Source organism: Osmerus mordax, chromosome 16 (assembly GCF_038355195.1).
Source record: "Osmerus mordax isolate fOsmMor3 chromosome 16, fOsmMor3.pri, whole genome shotgun sequence".
Lineage (NCBI taxonomy): Eukaryota > Metazoa > Chordata > Actinopteri > Osmeriformes > Osmeridae > Osmerus > Osmerus mordax.
The window spans coordinates 1,750,397-1,768,844 of record NC_090065.1 but is presented as its reverse complement, the minus strand read 5'-3'; the positions used below and the strand labels follow the sequence as shown (position 1 = coordinate 1,768,844).

Sequence of the window (18,448 nt, the reverse complement as noted above, 5' to 3'; positions counted from 1 at the left end):
CCCCCGCTTTCCTTCTCTCCTCCCCCCTCTCTCCTTCTCCCCCTGTCTCCCCCCTCCCCCCTCTCTTCTTGTCTCCCCCCCCCGCTTTCCTTCTCTCCTCCCCCCTCTCTCTCTCCTCCCCCCCTCTCTCTCTCCTCCCCCTTTCTCTCCCTTCTCCCCCCCTCTCCTTGTCTCCTCCCCCCTCTCTCCTTGTCTCCTCCCCCCTCTTTCCTTCTCTTCTCCCCCCTCCTCTCCTTCTCCCCCTCTCTCCTCCCCTCTCCTCTCCTTCTCTCCCTCTCTCCTCCTCTCCAGCTCCATGTCCTCCTCCATACGTCTCGTACCGTGGGGATAACTCCTTCGCCCTGGTTGCGTGGAACGCGTCGGTGTACGCCAGCATGTACACCGTGTACGATGTGAGGGCGGCGGTGCGCCTGAGTGTGTGCAGCACGCCGCTGCTGTCCTGCCCTGTCACCGACCTCAACCCCGGGGACCTGGAGGTTACCGCTAGCAACGCTGCCGGGGAGAGCCTGCCCACCCAGAACATCACAGGTCGGTTCTTGTTTGTAGGTGTGTGTGTAGGTGTGTGTGTTTACATAGGTGCGTGTACACAGGTGTGAGCGATGATTTGTGTGTGTGTGTGGATTTTTGGGTATGGTTATGTGTGTCTGTGCATGTGTGTATGTGGTTGTGAGTTGTGTGTGTACTTGCCAGTATTGAAACGATGCACAACCCCAGCACAGTACAGCATGATGACGAGCTGTGTGTCCACAGTGCTGTCTGCGGACAGGAGGAGGAAGAGGGATGTGAGGGATGAAGAGCCACAGATGGGTGAGTAACTGACCCCTCCGTAACCCTTCCCTCACTGCCAAACACTCCTGACTCTACCTATGATGATGGTTTTTAATTAATTCAATTGGTGCCTGTTGTAATCACAGTAGATAATGAACGACCAGAAGTGCACCGTTCTAACAGTATTCCAGTAGTTACTTCCAAGGAACGGCCTGTATTTTAACCAGGCACAGCGCAACAACAAATATCTCTTCATTAAAAACATCACAAAAATACCATCATTTTAATTCTGTTCACAGCAGGAGGTCGCTTGGTCCCCACGGTGAGGGTCTCCGTGGAAACCTCCACTACACTGCTCGTTGATTGGTCATCCGTGCCGGGGGCGGAGACCTACACGCTGGTGGTCCGTGAGCAGGGCGTCTCGGGGCGTCCGCAGGTCCTCACCGTGTACGGGGAGAGCTCCATCCTCACCGACCTCCGCCCCGCCTCCACCTACTGCGTGTCGGTGTCGGCCCGGGGCCCGGCTGCTCCGGGGCCCTACTCACAGCCGGTGTGTGTGGAGTTGAGCCCGGGGGTCCGCATGTGAGGAGACACAAAGCAGCTGGACGGAACTCTGTTCTGAAGAGCGGAACGGAACCCCGTTCAACCACCCGGAGGTTCTGCTTCTAGAATGTGATTGTTATTAGAACCCCATGTGACCACACAGATTCTACTTCTAGAATGTGAATAGTTTGGTCGGAGCTCTCTGGTGTTGTGTGTGTGTGGAGCGTGTGGGCAGGTTACAGGGACAGCTGTGTAGATTTTGAGGACCCAACTGAATGCTATGGTTTTAGGGATAGGTCTGTTCACAATGTTACAGCTTTGGGTCAGGAAATGTGATTTAGTTTCCAACTCCTTAGATTGAATTTTGTCTCCTTTGTTCTTGTGACAAACTACCTTCGATGGATTCTTAACTTACATATTTTTATATGGTGAAAAGAAAAGCTGGAAATGTTTTTCTATACGTTTGTAATATTTTCTACAAGGTCTTTTCAGCAACAGTTAAGATTTTTTTAATACTTTCTCTCATCAATGAGCAAATCACCTTCTCTCCAGATGAGTAATGTACCCCGTTGTCTTCACTGGGATGAATCTATGTGCCAATGATTTATCTTTGTATTTGACAAGTCTGATGAATCTTTAATAAAGTGTATTTTACAAACGAGACTTCCTGCGTCGTGTTCTACCAGCATAGACACCCTGGGTAAGAGTGCCAAGAATCTAAATCAAGAACTGCTTCATGATTCGCGGTTCATCCTGCATTGTATATCCATAGAGTAACTGGGGGGGGATTTGCTCCTCCTTCTGTACAGTACTGGTGTCCAGCCTGTCTGAAGCACTGATCTGACAGCTTATCCATACACAAGTCTGTTTCCTCACCTCATAGGGCTTGTCTAGAAGACATCTAAAAGTGTTCACCACCAACTCCTGCCAGCACACTCCCGTTAACGAAGCCCTAGAAATAGAACTCAACCACACACACACAGGATGTTCCTTCCATAAAAGTAGTTTGGATTTTATTTTATTTTATTAGAAAACAAAATGCAACAGAGCAATAAGCCAAATACAGCACGATGGTGGGCGGGGTCAGAAGGTGACACATCCAGACCCATCCTGGCTGGCAGCTCTACAGGTTTAAAACATTCTTACAACCAGTATGTACAAAGCCGTTTGGAACTTCCCAGAGAAAGAGAGAAAAAAACAAAACAAACCATAAAAAAAAATTAAAATGCCTCCCCCCCCCACCTCCCCCTCTCATTTTCAGTCGTCTCAGATGAGGACTGGCCAAGACAGCGAGGGAGGAAAGGAGAGAGAGTTCTACATTAAACAACATCACATCGGCCAAGACATGACCAGTCCAGGTGTTTGTTGTGCTAATGACTTGTTCTCAGTTTTAACTTTTTTTGTTTTCATACACATGACATACTAGACAATCAGGTAAAAAAAAGAAAAAAGTAAGAAAGGAGAGAAAAAGAGAGAGGGATGAAGGGAGAGGTGTGAGGAGGAGAGAGGGGCTAGGGCGAGTCAGCCCTGCTTCCATGCGTTGTTCTCTCCACCCTCTCTCTCTCGGCGTGGCGACCCGGCTCCTTCCCGTTATTGGACTCTCTCTGCCGGTGGCGCTCCTTGCTGGCGCTGTGCTTGTGAGCGCGCGGCTCCCCCTCCCGCTCCCTGCTGGGGCTGCTCCTCTCCTTCTCCTTCTTCCTGCTCTTCTCCTCCCCCCTCTCCGCCTTGTGCCTCCTCTCCCTGCTCCTGCTCCTGCTGGAGCGCTTGGCCTTCCTCTCCTCCCTGTGCCTCCCCCCCCTGTCCTCCCTCTCCTCCTTGTGTCCCCTCCTCTCCTCCGTCTCCCCCCTGCTCCTCTCCCCCCTGCTCCTCTCCCTGTCGCTGCCCTTGTGGTGGTCCCTGTCCTTCCTCTTGCTCCGGTCGTTCTCTCCTCCCCCGTCCTTCTCCCTCTCCTTCTCCTTCCGGTCACCACGCCGCTCTCGGCTGGCGCTGTGGCGGCGTTCGCGGATCCTGTCCCCCCCCCCCCTCTCCCTGTCTCCCCTGTCTCCACCCCCCCTCTCCTTCTCCTTCTTCTGACGGTCCCGCTCCCGCTCCAGCTCGTTGTCGAAGCTGGCGCCGTGCCGGTCGCGGTGGTGACTCCGGCTCCTGGAGCGCTTGGGGGAGCGGCGGGGGCTCGGAGTTCTCCTGGGGGACCTGAGAGGGGTGGGACAGAGAGAGGGGTGGGACAGAGAGAGGGGTGGGACAGAGAGAGGGTTGGGACAGAGGAAGAGAAGAAAGCGTAAAGGGGAGAGAATGACAGCACAAGAACATCAGTTAACAGTTGCCTCTCATCACCCCTAACCAGCAGAACCCTCCCCCAGACCACAACACCCTCTCCCCCAGACCACAACACCCTCTCCCCCAGACCACAACACCCTCTCCCCCAGACCACAACACCCTCCCCCCCAGACCACAACACCCTCTCCCCCAGACCACAACACCCTCTCCCCCAGACCACAACACCCTCTCCCCCAGACCACAACACCCTCTCCCCCAGACCACAACACCCTCCCCCCCAGACCACAACACCCTCCAGCTCCCCTTACCTGGACCTCCGTCGCTCCACCCCCGGCCTCCCCAGGTCTTCCCCCCCGGTCTCCTCCTCCTCGTCCTCCTCTTCTTCCACCTTCCCCTCGTTCTGCGGAACCTTCCGGGGCCGGGCCTTCATCTGCTGGTCGATCATCTTCTGGACGGGCACGGGGATGCGGGGGAACAGGGTGGAGAACCACTCTAGCTTGGTGAGGAAAGAGCGCAGCATCTCTCCCACGGTCATCACACAGCCCCCGCCTGCCTTCACGTCCAGCTCCTGGAGACACACGGAGGGGCGGGGCCAACCACAACTTTATTAGTCGACGCCAGCCAGGACAGTGACGGAGTGTCTCAAAAAAACAACAACAACAACAAAAGGAAATGACATCACTTCCTAGTCTGTTTTGGTTTTTCTTCTTCAGTGCTGGCCTCCATGTCTGATGTAGAGAACTCAGGAGTTTTTTGTGATGACCAAGTACTGACCCTTCACCTATGTTTTCATCTAGCTTTAGTCCATCAAACTAGTCAAATGTGCTTGGTGTAAGTTCAGTTCAGTAGCTGTTGCAGAATCTAAACAGTGGGAAACTAACGTATGAAAGAAAAAGTTTGGGATAAAAAATGTTCCTTATTTTTATGTCATCTGAACTGAGTCTGTCTATCCTCAGAGACTGTGTTTACACTGGGAGACCCACCGGGCCCCCCCCACTGAGCGGCCAACGCCCCAGCTAGACCAGCCCCCCCTCCAGTCCTCCAGGGACCAGGCAGGGGAGGGAGGACGGTGGTCTCCCAGAGCCAGCACAGACATGAGGAGGACCTTAGCTAGGCAGGTAACTAGTAGCACACCAGTTGAACAGAAACCAGTTCTAGGAGGGTAGAGAACAGCCGTTTTGCACTCACACACGCAACCCAACAGTGCTGAGATACAATATCCAATTCCCTTGCTGCGCAATGGGCATCTAAAGAAGAGAACAGGGGAATTAGCCAGTTGGGTATGAGGTCAGTCATGATGAGTTCATTTATAATGCATCAGAACAAGGTAGGCCTGGTTGCACAGTCTCGACAATCAAATGGGAGGATTTGGGGAGGGGGGGGGGCTGAGGAGGGATCTGTGATGCTGTTCTCCTCACATATCTAGTGTGAGGGGGTGTGTGGGGGGGGTGAGGGGGCGAGTAAGAGATGGAGACAGAGAGAGAGACAGAGGGAGATACAGAAAAATGAAGGGTAGAGAAAGAGAGAGGGATGGATAGAGAGAGAGATGAAGGATAGAGAAAGACAGATGAAGGATAAAGAAAGAGATGAAGGATAGAGAAAGAGAGAGATGGATAGAGAAAGAAAGAGAGATGAAGGATAGACAAAGAGAGATGAAGGATAGAGAAAGAGAGAGATGGAGGATAGAGAGAGAGAGATGGAGGATAGAGAGAGAGAGATGGAGGATAGAGAGAGAGAGATGGAGGATAGAGAGAGATGGAGGATAGAGAAAGAGATGGATAGAGATGGATAGAGACAGAAACAGGAAGTGTGAGAGCGTTGTGAAGGATTAAAAATGTGTTGGAAACTTCACCTACGCATTTCAGCTGGGTGAAGAACGTCTCGTTTCTGTGAGAAACATCTAGGTTGGAGATTCTAGGTTTCAGTGAGTGTGTGTGTGTGTGTGTGGGGGGGGGGGGTTACAATTATTTTATTTCTCTAAATTTCGGTTTGTGCAACAAGTCCTGATTACATCTGGGCATAGGTAAAGGGCATGCCTTGTGCTACATGGTGAGGCTACGTCATGAATACTTACCCTGACAGAGCGCTTGACAGCAGTAAACTAGCTACTCAACTTTAACAGGGATCCGACCGGTGGACAGTTAAGCCAAATGAAGGCAGAGGTGAAAAATCAGCCAGGAGCATCACAATAAGGGAGAGAGGACATTGAGGGTTGTTGTTCTGTTTTGCTTGAGGTGTGTGTGTGTCATGTGCCATGTGTCATGTGACTGCTGGGAGTGAGGAAGCAGGAGAGGATTACCGGTGTGGACATACCTCCTCATCATCCAGGAAGCCATCGTACCAGTCCACTAGGTCCGGAGGTGGCTGGGTGTATCTGGGCAGAGGGACAACAGAAATATATACCTTCAAATGCACTCTACTATAACTGATGAGCACAGTAAGACAGTTGTCCCAGAGAGTCTACTACTCTCACAACCTATGTTACTTTGGGACTTATAGAATGATGCTTGCAGCATAACTACTGCATAGTATTCCTCCTGAACTACGCAAAACACACTACCCAAAGAATTCAACAACTCATCATTTGATATTTGCCATTACATGACACATCGGTCTTTTCTGGAAGTTAAGTTGATTTATTTTTATTTTTTATAAACTATATTGATCTAACCATCTATCTATCTGTCCACTCACGTCCATCCTTCTTACCTTATGTACATGAAGCCAAGCGCTCTGATGTAGGGCGAGTCTGAGTGTGTGATTAGACCCATCACCTGCTTGCGAGTGAGCTTGAGCGTGAACAGCTTGTAAAGTAGGCAAAAAGCCGTGGACACAATACCGCCGGTGCCTACGCCACGCACCTGTGGAGAAGAAAGAAAAAGGGGTACATCGGTTTAAAAAACTGAAGAAAAAAAAAATACCCTGAGGTTTAGTTATCCGGGACTGTTTGGTTTAGGCCTAATTTACATTTATTCATTTTTATTCATTTAGCAGACGCCTAATACACTAGTGGCACTTTGACATAACCGAGACTTGTCTTCGAAATGGCGCTCGGACATTAGGAGTTGTGTGACAGGGTCATGAGCCGTCTCTCTAGGGTATAGGGAGGGGAAGGTAAAAGGCACGTACTTCTAACTTACCCCTCCGCACATTCCTGTCTGCCCCGCAGTCTTCCGGCTACCCTTTTCCCAGGGCTCTACATGATTTACCTGAAATTGGGTGGAAAAAATTATTCACGGAAGAATACAGCCACTTGGATGCGATCTGTTTAGCATGTGATTATCGTGCGGTGGCGACAAACAACGTATAGACAACGTTAGCTTCCGACTTACATAACACTAGCTAGCTAGCCTAGCGTGTTAATCAGTGAATAGACATTTGCCGCCAACTATGGCTAATCTCTGCAGTTAGGATAGCCCGCTAGACCTAGTGTGCAGGTAACACTAAGTAGGTATGTTATATAACGAGATACTTACCTAGATGAGTAACGTTGTCAAGTTCAGTAGGTATATTAGCAAACCCGTAAGTAAGCGAGCATGTAACATTGGAATAAACAGCCACACAAAAGCAAGTGGATGTCGTAACGTTGGCTAACACTAGCAAGCTAATGGTGTAGCAAGGTACGAACTAGCTTGTTAGCTAGTCAACATAGCCGGCTAACTAAATTTGAAAACACTTGTTTTAATTACTATACTTTGTTAGCTTGTCCGTAGTGAATTAAACCGCTACCTAGTAAACACGCCAGTAAAACATAGCACTTCCTCATTTATAGTTCTTCTATACCCAAGAATCGCTGCTTCGCGTAGCAAGCCAGCTATAGCACTACTCGCTAACTAGCAACCAAACGAGTCCTGTTACCTTGAAATATATTTCGTCCACGACTTCATGGTAGGTTTTAAGTTCATATAGCTGAACTTTGAAATATGGAGATGATAGCACGTTGGTGAGGATCATAGGATTCAAGTTCATAGTCTTTTCGTTGCCCCACAGAGGCAAGACGTTTCCATGTTTTCCAGCGGTAGGCTTGCAGACGGCCTGTGCTTGTTGCTGGTTCCCGGCCGCTGTGTTGTTAGCCATGTTGCAGGCACGCTGCCTGGCGAAATGTGGCCCGAAAAAGCGTCTAGCTTAAACAAGCGATATCTTTGACTATAACGCCATGAACATCAAAATACTTATCTTACAATCGTTACGGCTATAAACAAATACTTATACAGAACCGATAATAACGTTTAAGTCCTACTCCGCGCCTCTAGTCCAGACTACTGTCTGTAGGCTGCTGTGCTGGCTGGTTGCCACCGAGATCAATCTATCATCACACCCCTAGTGGACAATGTCATGAAATGCAGATAGCGATGACAGGCTAGCTGCTGTGGCTTGTTGTTGCAGTTGACGAGTCATTTTTTTAATCTTATCAGCGAATTGAATCTTCTTGTGTGAATCACGTTCATAGGTAAAAAATAATAATAACAACTGATTACAAATAATAACAACTGACAAAGAATAGCTTAAAGTATGGAAGCAAATCAGTGACATAATGTTTTGAATTGAAGGCAATTTGTTGGTTTTGAATTCCTCTATAAAATTGAAATATTAATTTATTTCAATGTAAAAAATAAAATCAGATGCAAACATAAAATGTTCAGAAATTCAGGTTGCTGAAATTTGAACAGTAAAATTCAGATCCCAAAAATTTAATGAAGAAAAATTCAAGCTTCAGAAATTCAAATCTGGGTCGGGAAAAAAGTACAAAACAAACAATAATTATCTTTCTTTTAAATTGAGAATGTTTTATTCACCTACAGTGTCATACTATAGTTTGTAAGAATTTGAATTTCAAAGTTAAAAATACCCACATTTAGATATTCAAGATTACAAACACTGTGGAAGAGGCACTTGTGAGTCTTTAAACAGCTACCATGTCAGCTGAGTTTTACACACGGTGTTCATCATGGCCACATTACATAACTCAGGCTACTTTACTAGCAACACAGCAATGACACATTTAAATGACCATCATTTCTCATTATTTTGTTATTTTTATATTACAATAAATTAATATTACCCTCTCTTTCTGAGATTTCTTTGCATTGAAATTAATATAAATCTACAAACAGACATAATCAAACACAGTCTGGTATCAGTGTGCCTGAAACACCCTTAATCACTTTACACAGCATCGCTGACAAACTCTGAAACTGTAACACACCATCATACAAACAAAACACTGTATACAAACCAATCAACCTGCATTAAGTGCATTGAAATAGTCACGTCTAGACTTGCATGTACATTTGTTTCGCGTCTCCTCCAGTGGTTCATACAACTCCTGTTGTACCAGTTAGTTTAGCTCCTTTACTGAAAAGTACACATACCCTCACCAATAACCCTTTTGAAAGTCAGTTTTTTTTTTTTAAACCATCCCTCATTCAGCCCAAGCTTAACAGCAGCTTACTCTTACAGAATACTCACCAGCTAGAGTACAACACTTCATGAGACTTGAACTGTTAAATGGGTTCGATGGGTCACCCTCCTTTACTCATTCCCTTTCCTTCCCTCTCTCTTTCCCCCTTATTTTCTCCCTCCCTATTTTTTTCCACTCCCTCACACTCTCTCCCTTTCTTTCCTTTCCTTCCTTCCTTTCCTCCCTCGCTCTCTCCCTCTCTTTCCTTCCCTGGCTCTCTCCCTCTCCCTCCCTTCTTTTCTCCCTCCCTCCCTCTCTCTCTCTCTCTCTCTCTCTCTCTCTCTTTCTTTCCTTGCTCTCTCCCTCTTTCTTTCCTTCTCTCGCTCTCTCTCCCTCTTTCTTTCTGTCCCTCGCTCTCTCCATCTCTCTCCCTCTCAATCGCTTCACCTCCATGAGCCAGGACACCAGACCCATCTGTGCCTGTGTGCTTGCATAAGCCTCTGCATCTTAAGTTTCTAACAGATGAATAATGAAAACAGAGACAGCAGCCTCTCCCTGTGTTCTGCGTGAACAACAGGAGAGGCCGTTCCAGGGATTCTCTTTGTCAGTTTTAAGGTCACGGACGCAAGAGAAACCACCTTCTTATGAACGCTGAGCTGCTTCTCATTATCAATCTGTCAACACAGGTAAATGTGTGTGTGTATCTGTGTGGGTGTATGTGTGTATTAACACACAGTATCAAGCAGCAACGTACCAAGAAACAAGAAATAAGGAACATTATTCCTGCAGAGGAAGAAGAAACGAAACATTCAAAAACTACGATTTTATATTTCAAATTTTTTTTTTTAAACCATAACTTTGAAACAAGTGAAAACAATAGTCCTTCCTTGCTTCTGTCAGCATTTCTGAACTGATGTGCAGGAAATGTTTCCACTGTGGAGGGAGAGGGACACATGACTCTCACCGCCCTCATGTCCTCTCTCAGATGGGAAACACCTTCCTGCTCCCCTCTCCCCCGTCACCACGGAGACAGAGCGGCTCAGGAACTGGTCACCGCTGAGGGGGCGGGGGGTCGCACTGTCCAGCAACTGTCCTTTCGGGAAGGGGTGAAGGAGGGAGAAAGGGAGTGGGGGAAGGAGGGGGGTGGAGAAAGGGAGGTTGGAGGACAACTGCTGCTGTTGTCTCCTGACATTCTTCTTCCTCATGTCCCTCCTCCTGCCCCCCCCCCCCCCTCCCTCCCCTTCAGACTCAGAGGAAGGGCATCTTCTCGGGCCCCCCCGTCGGCCCCCTGGTCCTAGCGCTTAATCACCACCTGCTCAAACGCTCCGGTTCCGACCCTGAAAGACAACGCCACAAGCACCAATCAGCTGAGTGGGACCCACACACATCCAAACGCTACAAAAACATTTTTGTAGCAAAAACATTACTCCTATTATCACTTTCCTTGTCAAAGTCTGAAATCCCCTCCCTCCCTCCCACAAACTGTCATCTGAAATATGCTGGATCTGGAACAAAATCCTCAACTGGTTCCCGGCTAAGCCCCTTGTTGTCTAGAACATGTACAGATGACAGATGCAAAGCGTCACAGTTTATATCTGTTCTTCTCTCCCCACCCACCCCTCAACCCCCCTTGTCATGTACACACACACACACACACACATTCAGTACAATGTGCTATTTCAGTACCAACTCCTCTTCAGTTCCTACTAACATCCCAGTTCACGTCTCACTCAAACGTGTGAAGAAGGGCTTGTCACAGTTTAAATTCAGAGATAAGTCTCCGCGTGTTCCCAGCTGTGCAGGTTATTCCTGCAGTGCGCTACATATTCCTGGTTATGTAATCACTCTGACCTGGTGTGCTGGCTGCCCAGAGCAGTGCTGCCACCCGGACCAACAAACAGCCGGAGGCCCTCCTCTGTGGAGACACACACACGCACACACAAATAAACACACACACACACACAAACAAGAACAAGACATTTGGACACAAACACATGCACCATTAAGACTCTGTGAGTCAATGCAAGGTCGTGCAGTGAAAATGGCTCACGGCTGGTTGCTAGGCGACCTATAAACAGATGACTTGTCTCTGTAAACAGTAGAGCAGCTACACTAGCTTTCTTTATAGGAAGTCTAAAAATCACCTTCAAAAAGCTCCATTGTGATTGAGAAATGCTTGAAATAACATTGCTGTTAGTTTCTGTACTTACTTACTTTACTTTGCCTGGTTGTATTATTTTGTCTGAGGCTAACTTTGCTAGCCTGAGAAGAAAATGTCTAAAACCTTGTATGTTGCAGTAGGATAATGTTCTACCCATGATCTGCAGTTAGTCTGAGGCTAACCCTAACCCAACTAACCCTAGCTGACCCTAACCGACCCTAACCCTAGCTGACCCTGACCCTAACCCTAGCTGACCCTAACCGACCCTAACCCTAGCTGACCCTGACCGACCCTAACCCTAGCTGACCCTAACCGACCCTAACCCTAGCTGACCCTGACCCTAACCCAGGGTGAGGGGCTTCAGGGAACTCACCCTCAGTGCTGGAGTCCAGCTCGCCAGGGCTGAAGTCCTGGCTCTGCAGGATCATCTCCACGATGTCGTCAGCATCCACCCTGGTGGCATCCACCCTCTTCAGCTGGCATTCCACCGAGCTCTGCTTCACCGGGTGTCTGGGAGGAGGAGGAGGGGAGGAGGGCAGGGGAGGAGGAGGGGAAGAGGAGGAGAGGAGGAGGGGAGGAGGAGGAGGTGGGGAGGAGGAAGAGGTTGGGAGGAGGAGGAGGGGAGGAGGAGGAGGTGGGGAGGAGGAGGAGGAGGAGGGGAATAGGAGGAGAGGAGGAGGAGAAGAGGAGGAGGGGAGGAGGAGGGGAGGAGGAGGAGAGGAGGAGGGGAAGAGGAGGATGAGGAGGAAGTGAGGGACATTAGAGGGTTGCTCAGGTCAAATGGCAGCATTGTGTGTGTATATGAACATGTGTTAAGAGTGTGTGTGAGAGTGTGTGTGAGAGTGTGTGTGAGAGTGTGTGTTAGAGTGTGTGTGAGAGTGTGTGTTAGAGTGTGTGTGAGAGTGTGTGTGAGAGCGTGTGTGAGAGCGTGTGTGAGAGCGTGTGTGAGAGCGTGTGTGAGAGTGTGTGTTAGAGCGTGTGTGTACGTGAGCGTGTGTTACCTGCACAGTCTCTCCGAGGACGACGAGGTCTTGCTGGGTGAGGTGAGGTGGACCAGCACCGGGGGCGATGCCCGCGCCTCCCTCTCCCCGCCCTCCCCCGCCTGCTCGCTGGGCTCCGGAATGCTGCTGATGCCCGTGGAGGCGGAGCCTGCCGAGGCGTTCCTCCTATGGGAGAGCTCCGTCAGGCTGGAGGAGCGGGAATGGCCTGTGCTGTAGCCTGTGGGAGAGGAGATGGAGAATCACTCTCCAGTGTGTGTGTGTGTGTGTGTGTGTGTGTGTGTGTGTGTGTGTGTGTGTGCGGGTGTGTGTGCCTGAGTACTGTGTGTGTACCTGAGATCTTGGACTGCTGGCTGGCGTAGCTGGAGGTTCTGGAGTGTCCTCGTCCCACCAGCTCATCGGGGACAGACGCACTCTTCCTGGGACTCTCTGCGGAGGCGGGGCAGTGTGTGTGTGAGGGCGTGTGTGTGTGTGAGGGCGTGTGTGTGTGTGAGGGCGTGTGTGTGTCCCCTCCCCTCCGCTCCTCCAGGAGGCGCTCTGCCTCGGCCGGCTGGAAGCCCAGGGTCATGGCGGTGGACGGGGGGCTGTGGGGGGACAGAGTGACATCATCAGAGAGGGACAGCAGTGACATCATAAGACAGGGACACCAGTGACATCCTCGTATACAGAAGCTACAGTAGATGGTGGAATGGCTGCACCACTCCCTCCTGCCTCTAACCTCTAGTCCCATCCGTCACCGTCCTGTAGGACCAAAATCCTTCTGACCACCACTCATCCATCAAGCCTTATCAGAGAACAGGAGCAGGTGAGAGAGGAGGTTAGAAGCATCCAGACAGCCTTGTACTGAGGAGAGAGACTGAACTGAGGAGAGAGACTGAACTGAGGAGAGAGACTGAGTGACAGGAAGTGAGGAGGCGCGTGGGGGAGAAGGAGGGGGGGGATTCACAGGGAAAGTACGCTACAGTCAGAGAGAGAGAAGAAGAGAAGAACAGGAGACAGGGTGGAGCTTCTCAGCGTCTCCTTAATGGTGCAGCCTGACGCCCTAGACACACTCTGAGTCACTCTGCGTAGGAGGACAGCCAAGACACACACTGATCTACACACACACGCACACACACAAGCATACGCATATACACACACAAGTACGTGAATGTGTGCGTAATCTCTTTCATGACAAGGCAACATTGTTGAAAGTGTGAGGAGAAACAACAGATGATTCCTTCTTGTCAAAGTCTTCAACCCACCGTCTCTTCCTCCATGAAGAGATGACAACCTTGTCCTATCATGTGCCCCCCACCTCTGTACTGCTGCTGGAAAACTAACTCTACTAAGTTACAAACAGCACAGGGGTCGTTTTCTTCAACCTGCAACCAGGTGCTTTAACCACTGAGCTATACACCTCACCATGATTAAATTCACCCAACACAACTAAATGTTTGGATCAGCACCACGAGGACAGGACAGGGAGGAACTAGGAGGCGAATCAAATACACCTTGATTACATTCTGATATTTTGGTGTTCTGTAGCTGCCCCAGATCTGATGATCATGAATGATTGATGTCCCCCACTTCTTCTCCAGCAACATCCACACCTTCCTGCAGTTTACTCTTTACTCTGCTGCTGTGTGTGGTGTGTGTGTGGTGTGTGTTGTGTGTTGTGTGTTGTGTGTGTGTGGTCTGTGTAAGGTGTGTGTGTTTCCTAGAAAGAGGGAGTGTTTGTGGGAGTGACGCACCTAAAAGTTTTCAGACAAAGTGGGAGACAGTGTCTAAGTAAACTTAATATGTGTGTGTGCATGTGTGTCTGCAGACAGAACAGAAGTGTTGTGATCAACCAACTGCTACAAAGAACCTCATTCCTCTTTGGTCTGGCGGTAGATGCTGAAGGTTGGAGGTTCGATCCCCAGAACAACCTTGTGTCTGTCCAGAGATATTCTCAGTACTTATTGAGAGAATACAAATACCGAACACATACAAGCCCTTGAATAAAGGATCAACCCCCAGGTAGCTAGCAGAGCAGCAACTGACTGACAGACAGGAAGTGTGGCATGCCGTTTCCTGTTTCAACCAGCAGACTGTGGTTAGGCTGGCTGGAACGAGACAGCCTGCACACACAGACACTACTTGCACACACAAGCTGCACAGAAGACCACAACAGACCACAGTTAAGTTGCCAGTCAACATGAACGCAGGTGAAATACTTGATTGTTTAGAGTTGATCAGACTTTTAGCCACTTCTGTGGGTGTGTTATGTTCGAACTCTAAGTTTGCTGCCATGAAAGACTGGTTGACTAACAAGACTAACCGACTGACTACCAGTCAGACTACCAGACAGACTACCAGACACAAAGCAAGCTGCAGGCAGGCGGAGGCGTCCTTACGTTTTGAAGCAGGGGTCTCCAGACATGAGCTGTGTGGTGATGACGACCTGGGGGAGGACAGGGAAAACACAGGTGTCACTGCAGTCACACTGAGAGCCAGTCTACCTCCCACCCTCACCTGCTGAGAGCCAGTCTACCTCCCACCCTCACCTGCTGAGAGCCAGTCTACCTCCCACCCTCACCTGCTGAGAGACAGTCTACCTCCCACCCTCACCTGCTGAGAGCCAGTCTACCTCCCACCCTCACCTGCTGAGAGCCAGTCTACCTCCCACCCTCACCTGCTGAGAGCCAGTCTACCTCCCACCCTCACCTGCTGAGAGCCAGTCTACCTCCCACCCTCACCTGCTGAGAGCCAGTCTACTTCCCACCCTCACCTGCTGAGAGCCAGTCTACTTCCCACCCTCACCTGCTGAGAGCCAGTCTACTTCCCACCCTTATCAGGCAGTGACGACACCCCCTAGTAACTGTTGCCTCCCACACACCTGTAAACACAAGGTGTCTAGGGCCCGGGGCGAGCGACACCTTGCCTTCACATACCTGCAGATCCCACAGCCAGCCTGTCTCATTACCAACACATGCACCCCCCATCTTAGCTGTTTTCCCTACTTTCTTCCTTGCACAATGTGATGGATTTGTTTAGGTTGTCTAGAGAAATACGGATTTATATGTTAAGGACAATATTTGTTTTATTCATGTGTGTATTTGTTTTGGCAGAAAATGAGATTGTCTAAAAAAAGAAACAACCGTGGCAAAAAAACTGAGAACTCATAAAAAAAGAACTTTCCAAGAGTTCTAGGACAGAACCTTCAGCAGAACCCGTCTGACAGCTCCCACCAGAGGATTCTAGAATACTGTCTGGTCATGTTCTGGAACCAGAACTCACCCTGTCAGCCAGCTCAGAAGCTGTACAACACGAGTGTGTTCTAATTCTGTCTCTGTGAGCTGAAGCACCAAAGGCTCTCTGTATGTCCTAATAGGCTACACTCTACTACAATTATACTATACTATATCTCTCTGGTGGTACACGGCAAAATTCCCAATCATCTTAAAACAAGTACATTGGCTGCCAATAAAATAAGAAATGTTCCTGTGATAAGATTTCTTAAAATAATGAAAATGTTTATAAATAATAAAATAAATCACCAGATAAGCCATTTATGCTGGAAACAAGTTAAAAACTCGATTTAAACTCTAAAAACCAGATGATCCCCTTGAGTTAGATTATCGGGTGTTCTCAGTGTACCTTGAGGATTGAGTTGTCCTGTCGGGTGTTCTTGGTGTCGTAGCCCTCCAGGAGACATCTCCGCGTGGTGCTGCCCGACCCAGCAAACTCCGACAGGTTCAGATCCGCAAAGCCCAGCTGGACACGAGCAGAACACAGATCAGGATCAGACCCACCGGCCCATGCAAGGCCACTCCTCACAGCCCAATACAGGCCACAAACAAATCAGTTACAGCTAATGATGTTCTAGGATGCACATGAGGATCCTTCTAGAACGGATGTTTTCAATTATGACAGAGGTCATGTGGAACGGCCCTCTCTGTGAATCATTCTCACCGCCCGCTATGTTACAAACAGCCAGGTTCCCCTCAAGGCTTCTGACAGAGGTCAGGACTAGAGCTTGCTCCGTCACGACAATCAGTAACCAGACCCGAGAAGCAAAAACAAACGCTATCCTAATCTCTCCAGCTCCCAGGACAAACTGGCCAATGATTTTCATAAGGAATGACTGAGGTCTTAAACAAAGCCCAGCGGTGATGTTGCCCTTGGGACAGGCTCCTGTCAATGACGTTGTGATAACGGCCACTCGCCTATTTCTGAACCCCACGTACAAAACACCAGCGTTTTCAGCGCTGGTAGTGGACATAAGCATCAGGAAGGAGGCAACAATACCTTTGCGAAAGTCTTCCCCCCCTTCATTTCCTGTAAGAGATGTGGAAACGGGAGAAATGTGAAATTATAGGAACAATATGGTTTGCTAGCAGTGTCACCAGGGTGTGGCAGGGAGTGTGCTGTACCTTGCGCACGGATACTCGACACACACACGGATCCAGCACGCCAGTTCCTGCGTTGGCGCTCATCTTACACAGGAAGGAGAAACGCTTTCTCCAGCGGACGCAGTTGGCTTGGACTGACACACTGGGGGAGAGGAGACACACACACACACATTTTGTATGCAAGCATACACACACCAAACACACACACATACACACACACAGATATGGTAAAACATTTGTTTTTTGGGGTAATATTTGCTTTACCAGTAGACTAACTCCAAACACTGGAAACACAGTAGTAGACACAGTGGACCACATTCAAACCATAACCAACACTGGGGTTAGCTACACGGGACAGAAACCATACTGGTCACTCTATGTTTACATAATTGGAAAAATGCAGGCAGTTGCCATGGCGAATGCTCCAGGGGGACTGCCAGCCTGTCGTCGTGGCGGCGGAGGCACGGGCGGCCTCCACACTGTGACTCATGAAACGTGTTGTCTTTCTGTGGTCAGTCAGACACAGTGTGATCCAGGGTAAGTCTCTCTTGGAGAAACACTTTGTGATCCAGCATCTCTCTTAGAGAAACCCTCCGTGATCCACTATCTTAGTAAGGACTAGAAGACTGTCTTTAAGGATCTCTTGAGGGACTCTTCAGGAATATACTCTCACTCTATAAGAGGCACTGACGTGTGAGACTATGTACAGGGAGACTGTCACAGCCTTCACTAGAGAAGAGTACATCTGGTCTCTATACTGCTCTGGGGAGAATAAACTAGTTGGGCTTACTTGCGAAATCCAATAGCCCTGGCTAGCGGAAGCCGTCAATGAAACGTGACAAATGGAATGTGATATGTAGCAACTGATATGTGACAATGACGGGACAGGTCGTAGACACGGCTCTTCGACTGCTCTAGAAAGTGGATGTCGTAATCCGTCTCTGCATACAAGCTATCCAGCGAGGTGTGCCGCTACACCTTTCATGAAAGCAGATTTGATTAAGGAACGGTTAACAAACTCAGTAAAACCTTCAAGGCAAAGCGATGCAGAAAAGACAGTCTCTGCGGGGTAAAATGCTGTATGGTTTCGGATGACAGTTCTGACTATAAGATATATGGAATACTGTAACGCCATGCAACATCAATTTGACGTCTACCAAAAACAACAGCACAAACGCAAAACAAATACAACCGAATGGCAATTGAATGACACGGTTACTGGTCATTACTATAGACTGTCATGTTCACAATATAAACAAAGTATTTTTGAACAGTATTTAGAGTGAATTTGAAGTCAACAAGTACGGTAACCTACATATATATAGGAGCACGCGCTTGTGAAGGCTATAAATAGTTTCTCACCGGGAAGACTCTTCGGTAAAGCCACCGTCCAGGAGCCGCACTTTGCAGAATATAACTCCGTTCACAAATGGAACCGAGGACAGATCATCTAACTGGAAATCCACCTTAAACTTAAATTTCTTCTTCTTCATCATCATGAATGTCATTCCTCTGTCCTGTAGTTGAAGCTGGTGAGAGTATAACGTATAAAGTTAACAGCTCTACCCAGATGTCTAGCAACGACTGTCTGTTAACGAGGTTTGGCTTTCACTGTCAGAGTGGTGACACGGTCGCTGCTGTGCTACCAGGACGACGCTTCACTGCTCAGTTTGAAAACTTCCCACACCCCCGTGCTTACGTCCCTTGCGTTACCGACAGTTGTTCGTGACGACAGGAAATTCCCATAACAAGGAATAAAGAATTAATAATGAAGAAGTAGCCTAACCTAGTGCATGATGCTACTTTATAAATATGCCTACACGTGCGTAATTCCGCAATTTTAATTGGACCAATATGTTATGCGGGAGTCTGAGCGGGTGGCTGAGCGGTTAGGGAGTCGGGCTAGTAATCTGAAGTTTACCGGTTC

The 18,448-nt window shown here is 48.8% G+C and overlaps 2 protein-coding genes across 2 annotated transcripts; both read right to left on the bottom strand.

Annotated features, from left to right (window-relative positions):
* Nucleotides 1-2,307: 2,307 nt before the first annotated feature.
* prpf38b (pre-mRNA processing factor 38B) lies at nucleotides 2,308-7,869 on the bottom strand. Its single transcript, XM_067253963.1, has 6 exons — nucleotides 7,444-7,869; nucleotides 6,726-6,794; nucleotides 6,295-6,446; nucleotides 5,899-5,959; nucleotides 3,894-4,153; nucleotides 2,308-3,501 (listed from the first exon to the last, which is right to left on the bottom strand). The coding sequence occupies exons 1-6, from the start codon at nucleotides 7,660-7,662 to the stop codon at nucleotides 2,823-2,825; spliced, it is 1,440 nt and encodes a 479-aa protein (XP_067110064.1). The 5' UTR covers nucleotides 7,663-7,869; the 3' UTR covers nucleotides 2,308-2,822.
* A 485-nt stretch (nucleotides 7,870-8,354) lies between these two features.
* On the bottom strand, nucleotides 8,355-18,100 carry LOC136959435 (EEIG family member 2-like). Its single transcript, XM_067253765.1, has 10 exons — nucleotides 17,884-18,100; nucleotides 16,543-16,663; nucleotides 16,418-16,447; nucleotides 15,767-15,883; nucleotides 14,524-14,570; nucleotides 12,479-12,729; nucleotides 12,149-12,365; nucleotides 11,521-11,657; nucleotides 10,838-10,901; nucleotides 8,355-10,323 (listed from the first exon to the last, which is right to left on the bottom strand). Exons 1-10 carry the CDS (start codon nucleotides 18,027-18,029, stop codon nucleotides 10,281-10,283), a joined length of 1,173 nt encoding a protein of 390 aa, XP_067109866.1. The 5' UTR covers nucleotides 18,030-18,100; the 3' UTR covers nucleotides 8,355-10,280.
* Nucleotides 18,101-18,448: the final 348 nt, after the last annotated feature.

Excerpts from the sequence above, each read along its gene's own strand:
- LOC136959435 (XM_067253765.1), bottom strand. The coding sequence starts at position 18,029 with ATGACATTCATGATGATGAAGAAGAAGAAATTTAAGTTTAAGGTGGAT. Across the intron at positions 14,571-15,766 it reads AGGACAACTCAATCCTCAAG|GTCGTCATCACCACACAGCT; the intron begins GTACACTGAGAA and ends GTCCTCCCCCAG. Across the intron at positions 11,658-12,148 it reads TCCTCGGAGAGACTGTGCAG|ACACCCGGTGAAGCAGAGCT; the intron begins GTAACACACGCT and ends TCCTCCTCCCAG.
- prpf38b (XM_067253963.1), bottom strand. The coding sequence starts at position 7,662 with ATGGCTAACAACACAGCGGCCGGGAACCAGCAACAAGCACAGGCCGTC. Across the intron at positions 6,447-6,725 it reads AGACAGGAATGTGCGGAGGG|GTGCGTGGCGTAGGCACCGG; the intron begins GTAAGTTAGAAG and ends TCTTCTCCACAG. Across the intron at positions 4,154-5,898 it reads GCTTCCTGGATGATGAGGAG|GAGCTGGACGTGAAGGCAGG; the intron begins GTATGTCCACAC and ends GTGTGTCTCCAG.